The sequence below is a fragment of the Monopterus albus genome, unplaced genomic scaffold (assembly GCF_001952655.1).
Source record: "Monopterus albus unplaced genomic scaffold, M_albus_1.0 scaffold192.1, whole genome shotgun sequence".
Taxonomy (NCBI): Eukaryota; Metazoa; Chordata; class Actinopteri; order Synbranchiformes; family Synbranchidae; genus Monopterus; species Monopterus albus.
Window position 1 is genome coordinate 829,110 of NW_018128072.1, and position 6,566 is coordinate 835,675.

General features: G+C 44.4%; 1 protein-coding gene across 1 annotated transcript in view; it reads left to right on the forward strand.

Annotated features, from left to right (window-relative positions):
• The window catches only part of grin2db (glutamate receptor, ionotropic, N-methyl D-aspartate 2D, b), a 55,628-nt gene that overhangs the window by 47,359 nt on the left and 1,703 nt on the right, over positions 1-6,566 (forward strand). Inside the window, exons 15-16 of the mRNA XM_020617588.1 lie at positions 4,009-4,244; positions 5,093-6,562. Coding sequence (XP_020473244.1) covers positions 4,009-4,244; positions 5,093-6,562 — 1,706 coding nt within the window. The remainder of the gene's footprint in view (positions 1-4,008; positions 4,245-5,092; positions 6,563-6,566) is intronic.

Here is a 6,566-nt window from a genome sequence, read left to right on the forward strand (position 1 = left end):
GGATTTACTTGTGTGAGTCAGTGTCGTAAAAAAAGGATCATCACAACTTGTTCAGTGACAGAAATACACTCATTACAGATTAGTTGAGACTGGCACAGAGAGTGAGGAAGTGTGAGGAAAAAATAACTGAAGAGAAACACCTGAAAATACCATGAACAAGAGGTGTAAACAGAGTGTGCTGAAGCCAAAAGAGTTCAAGAAAGCAGATTGGACAATTAAATAATGGATAGCTATGGGAACACTATTAGTATGCTGTTTGTTTGCTGCACACACTAGGATTACTTCATGGGAGGACACTTCCTTGTGTGTGACAGAGGGAATCTGTTTTTAGCAATAGCTGTCGCTACACTAATGCTTGATTGTCATTTTACACAGTCCACCACACGCATTTATTGTCTCAATCGGATGCTGCTTGTTTGGCTTTTCCTCGTGTTTTAAATCAGCTTTGCTTATGGCATAGCGGACAAAGCCCTTTAGCTGTTCCATAATGCCAGTTTGGTGCCAAGATCCATTAAATAAGACTGGTGTCTAGTGCTGAGTAGTTGGACCTGGAGAAGTCTGCGTGTATGTGTGTGCATAGAGAGCCCAGACAGCCTTGACATGCCATGTCTGCTGTTTTTTTAAATTCTTGGTACATGTCCTTGTCTCTGTCCTCCTCTGTGTAGCAAAAGCACTTAGCTGTGTACACTGGATGGATGTAGTTATGGAATGGTGTTGAATGCTAAGGGTTCTAGTTGTAAACAGGCAATAGTGGAGTGGCTTACTATGGAAGAGGATTAGTTTATTTGGGTGGTGGGGATGTCGTCATTCAGCGTGCCCTCAGAGGCTGCATATCAATAATTGCCCTGTGGCTCAAGGACTCACACCTTCAGCTAGGCTAAATCATGTCGCTGTGTTACATCATTATTGTACCATGCTGTGTTGAGTCATATCATTCTACAGCTGCATTAGAGGACAGAGGGGCACTAGAGAAGTCCTCCACTGCTTTCTCAACCCTGTGTGTTTTGTCCTTCTAGCTGCAGCCGCTGGTGTTTCATACCACAGCTTTAAGAAATTGTCCATTGATCCCAATACAACTTTTTTTCTGATAAAGGCAAAACTGCTGAGTAGCAAGATTTCCCTTTTTTCTTTTATTTGTATCATGATTTTGATTCCAGGAATATATTATTCAGTGAGGTATTAAAAAACTGTGAGAAGCTAAGTTTGATCTTGGCTGGCAAGGTGCTTTTTTTCTGAAATCTTGCAATGAATGTCGAGAGGTTTGTCATGTTGTGATAAACCAGGGGATTGTATAGGTCACGGTTTACTGCGCTACAACCATGGAGCTCATCAGCGTCTCTGGACATGTCTGGCATCTTGCCACATCTGGCACAGTGCAAAATGCAAACGCGCACACAGGCACTTGCAAATTTACACAAACACAGACACACACATACTGAGCTTTCTGTATTAGATCATGTCTTTGTGTTGCATGCCAACTCTGCACTCGCAGTGTGTCAGCTCTACATGACCTGACCTGCCAAGAACTACAGATGCTGAGTGTGGATTTGACACACCTGTCAGATTTGGCAGGCCTGAGCTGGCTGTGACTGAGATGAGGAGACAACTGAAGAAACAGGAATATAGTGACAAAAGAGTCAAATTGTAAAAGAGGGAAACCAAGAAAATCCGGATGAATCACGGTGAGTCATATGCCAGAAGAGACTTACAGCTTGGAGAAAGGACTTGATCGTGACTTGGAGGACAGACGTGAGACTACTTGTTTATCTCTACCCTTCACTAGGACACTTGCTGATTTTACATTGGACTCCTGTTTGGACACAGCTGCTTCTGAAGCTCAATGACACTGATAAATCATCTTCAGTGGGGCTGTACTCTGGATTAAAAAAAAAAAAATAGGCCACTGGATCTTGGAATCTATGGGAGAATCTGAGACAAGAAGTTGTTACCTGATTCTGCCAGTGGGCTGCAGTAGCAGTGTGTCCATCTGTTGCTGTAGCTGGAGGCCATGGCTGATTGGCTAATGATGTTCTACAGGAGACACATTAGCCAGATCACACAGATGACTGAATCAGTTTCATCTAAACTGCACAAGCACAGCTAATGATGGAAAAAATGAAAAGGCTAGAGCTTGAGTTTGCACAGAGCAGTGTGGTGTTGCAAGAGGATTTGTGACTTGTCAGCTTTTAAACCCTGCTTTTCCCATTTGGCTTGAAATAGTGCACAGACTGTAATATGCAGTAAAATGCAACCTTCAGACCTGGTTATTGCAATGCTGCTCATCCTGCCATTGCTGTTAGTGTAACAGAAAGCTCTCATTACGAGTTCTGTTGGAAAATACGCCTCTTTAATTCCATTATGAATCATATGCCACACCTTCTGACTGTCCATCACTATGGTTACACCTGAAACCTCACAGCCAATCATAGACTTAGCAGAGCTGCTCTGTTTGTTTGGCCAGTGAGATCGTAGGGTAAATGAAAAGGCAAAGTTGTGGGTAAAGTAGTCTTGCCTTGTTCCTGGTGAGTTAACAGATGGGAATCTTGAATCCTCTGGAGTTTACCACCTTGGTGGAGATTCTGACCATCCCTCTAGCACAATTAAATGATTATGATCTTCTCCCTCTGCCTCTGTCTCCATCCCTGCCTATTGGTTCTCTCTCTTCACATTTTCTCATCTCTTTCACTCCTCTCATCCTCTTCAAGCAGAGGAGTGTTCCTGCTGTTTGTCATAATGACACAATCGCAGCCTCTCGTCCTCCATCTCTGCTTCCCTTGCTCCTGCTCCCCCCAACTCTCTCTGCCTGTCTCATTTCCCTTGATGCCTTTGTAGACAGAGAAAGAATGCCTCACCCTCTCTCTCTTTATGAGACATTCTTCCTAACTCTGTCATTACTTCTCTCTTCCCTCAACCTATCCAACAATCTCACTGTGGCTCCTGGTCTCCCTTTCTCTTCATCTCCTCATTTACTTGGGGTTACAATGTTGAGATTAGGTTGTCGGTGCCATTTTACTTCTCAGTGCTACTTCATTGTTTCAGACTCTCTCATCTCTGTTTCAGTCTTGCTCTTTGTTATTTTGAACACAGCGCTGCTTTTTGTATTACTGACCTTTAACCTTGAGGGCTCACCTTGAATAATAGTCAAACAGCAAGTTCATAATGTAAATCTGTACTTTAGCCCTTATTAAAATATGATGCCAGTGATTTTCTAGGTTTTTGATATTTTTCCCACAAATCTGATACAGTAACTAAAACCAACAATCCATTTTGTGTGCTCACAACTGCGCATGCATGTGATCTCTGCTCTATTACACTCATACATTTACAGTACAGTATACATACATATATGAGTTACACTACTCCACTAGCTGTGTATATTAAGAGAAGCTAGCAGAGGAGTGAAAACAGGCAGCGGATTGCACACATGCACAGGTGACTCTTTCAAACTTCAGAGACTGTAAAAACCAATGACCACTCTTAGGATTTCGAATTATTTTTCAAAAAAGCATATACTGTACCACATGGATTCAGTGAGAAAAAAACATTAGTGCAGTGGTGTGGATCACTGGTGTGTTTTTAATAGTTTTCAGACAGCAGTAGGCATACGGCACAGACAAATGAGCTAAAGTAGGTTTTTGATTTACAGACATTACCATGAATCCAGTAAATTGATTGTTGGTTTCAATCTCAGTATGACATTTGTGGAAAACAACAAAACCATAGAAAATCGCTGGTGTTATCCTTTAAGAACAACCTTGAAATAACCCCATGCCTCCAAGCCTTAATTTTTCTCCTATCCAGTGTTTGATAACTTCTCTCATCTCTTAACCCCTTTTCTTTTTTCATGCACTTAAAACCATCTCATTCATCTCTACATTTTCTCTCCTTTCTTATCTCCTTTCTTTTATATCCTTTTAATCTGATACCTTTCCTTTTTCCCACTTCTCTTCCTCATTCTTGCCCACCCCCATTCCTCCCTCCACATCCCCCACTCATCCCCCTTTCCAGATGAGATTGAGATGCTGGAGCGCCTCTGGCTGTCAGGCATCTGCCATAATGACAAAATTGAGGTGATGAGTAGTAAACTGGATATTGACAACATGGCCGGGGTCTTCTACATGCTTCTGGTGGCTATGGGCCTCAGTCTGCTGGTGTTTGCTTGGGAACACTTGGTCTACTGGAAGCTGCGCCACTGCATGGCGACCAGTTCTGGCAAATTGGACTTTCTGCTGGCAATCAGCAGGGTAAGTGTTTTTGTCTGTGTGTGTAGTGCTTTTATATACTAGCACTTACTTTGCAGACATTGTGAAATGTGTTTTAGCGCCTCTGGGTTTTATTTCCACTGTTAGTATTTTTATTTGCACCCAGTTAAAAACCTTTTTGGTCACAGACACTGAATCTTCCTAGAATTTAGTGCACTAAAATTAAACTACAGTAAAACAGGAAAAACCAAAATGCTGTACATGCAGGCATATGCACACACATGTGAGCATGTGTGTTTCTGCCTGTGTGATCCTTTATTTGTTACTGAGTGTTAGAAAGTGTGAGATCTGGGGTCAATTCAATTGCACTGAGTCAATTTGAGAGATTAATTGAAATTCAGTTCCGCTTACACCCTGAATACCCTGTTCCTTTGACAGTGACCTTGACAGAAACAGCCCACATTTTATGGATCTGATTATTATTGCTTCGTTGATAATCTGTGCCCTTTCCTCACTGTAGATGTAATTTATGCATTTATGTAACAAAACAATGCACAGCTGTACTATCAATTTTTATTTGACAAATAGCAACCATGAATTTTTTTGGAATCTACTAGTTTTATGATTTCAATTCTCTGTCTCTTTCTTTTGCCTTCTTCTTATCTTTCATGCACAACTAAAACATTATTTTTGTACATAATTTGCACATTATATTGGAATTTGAACACATCATATTGTTACATTTTTGCTGATAAATTCCTGCACCATTATCCTAAAGGAAAATTTAATTCACTTCAATTTTTATTTTAGAATCTTTTTTTTAATTCTATTTTATTTCATGTTTCTCTGTTAAAAAGCCCTGTTAAATGACTATGTGCTTTTTTTCTCAGGGCATGTATAGCTGCTGTAGCTTTGAGGATGAAACAGCACCAGGTGGAGTCAAATCTTTGCCTACTCATCATCACACTGCAATGGTTACAGTCCCGTCTCAGGCACATGTCGTCTCTACGTCTATGACCAACCCAGCCATTGCCATAGCACAACAGCAGCAACCACCGCAACAGCAGCAACCACAGCCTGTCTACAAAACCCCTCTACCGGGCTCTCCTCCCACCGTGATGCATTCTGGAACAGCACTGGGTCCGCCCAACACCCCAGTTGCTGGTGCTCCCCTCCCTTGCTCCACCTTCTTGCCCCGGCCAGACCGTAGATTGGCTGTGGTGGATCGCTGGAGGCTGCCAAAATCTGCTACAGCCACCAACCCTATGGCTGTAAGGGGGGCCATCACTGACATGGGACCCTTTGCTCAGAAAGTCCCACCAAACTGGGCTTCAAATGCTGGAGGGGCTGGGGGACTTGATGGCTATAAAAGATATTATGGTCCCATTGACCCTGAGGGACTAGGGCCCTGCATGGAGCAGCAGGCAGGGTCCCAGACCCCCAAGACTATGCCCAGGGGCCACCCTCAGCCCCCTCCGGCCAGTGTCGCCTTCTACTCAGAGAAGGGCATGGACCTCGGGATGGGGAAGAGGGTGGTGGGAGGTAGCAGTGGAGGTCAGGGGAAAGGGGCCGTTAAATCTCTGGGCACTCCCAGACTGCCTCCTAAGAGTCAGGCCCCTCTTCCTCCTACACCCCCACTGCCACATCCCTCTCCCCTTCTCCCTTCATCCTTCTGGAGGAAGCGCAGGCCTAAGAAGCCCAAAGAGCCCGGAGGGCCACTGTATGAGAACATTCTGCCCCTGGGGAGGAGGGGAGGAGCACGAGAGGGAGTGAGGGAGGGAGGAGGGAGGAGGGCACGCCCCCACTCTCCCCCACTCTCACTTCCTGTGCCAGTACCCCTCAGCCCCTCCTACACCCCTCCTTCTCCCTCTGCATCCTTGCACTATATGTCCTCATCCTCCACATCTACCACCTCATCCACATCCACGTCCTCATCTGCCTCATCTTCTCGCTCAACGTCTCCAACATACTCTTACAGCTCCTCCAGGAGCAGGAGGACTGGAGGAATGGATGGAGAGGATGATGATGATGATGAGGAGGAGTTGACAGAAGAGTCGAGCCTCCTTCTTGGCAGGGGGAGGGAAAGGGAGCGTTCAATCATCCACCCTCGTTCCCTCAGTCATGGGCGCCTGCCACCACCCGTACCACCAAGGAAACCACGGACATCCTGGGGTGACCGAGAAATGGAAAGAGAAAGGGAGAGGGGAGGGAGCCAACTGTCTCAGCTCCAAGAGTGGTGGGCAAGCTGGAGTGAGAGAGAGAGGAGTGGAGATACTGAGAGGCAAAAAAGAGAAAAGAAGAGGAGAAAGGAGAAAGAGAAGAAGAAAAAGAAAAAGAACAAAAAGAGGAAAAAGAGGGAAGAAA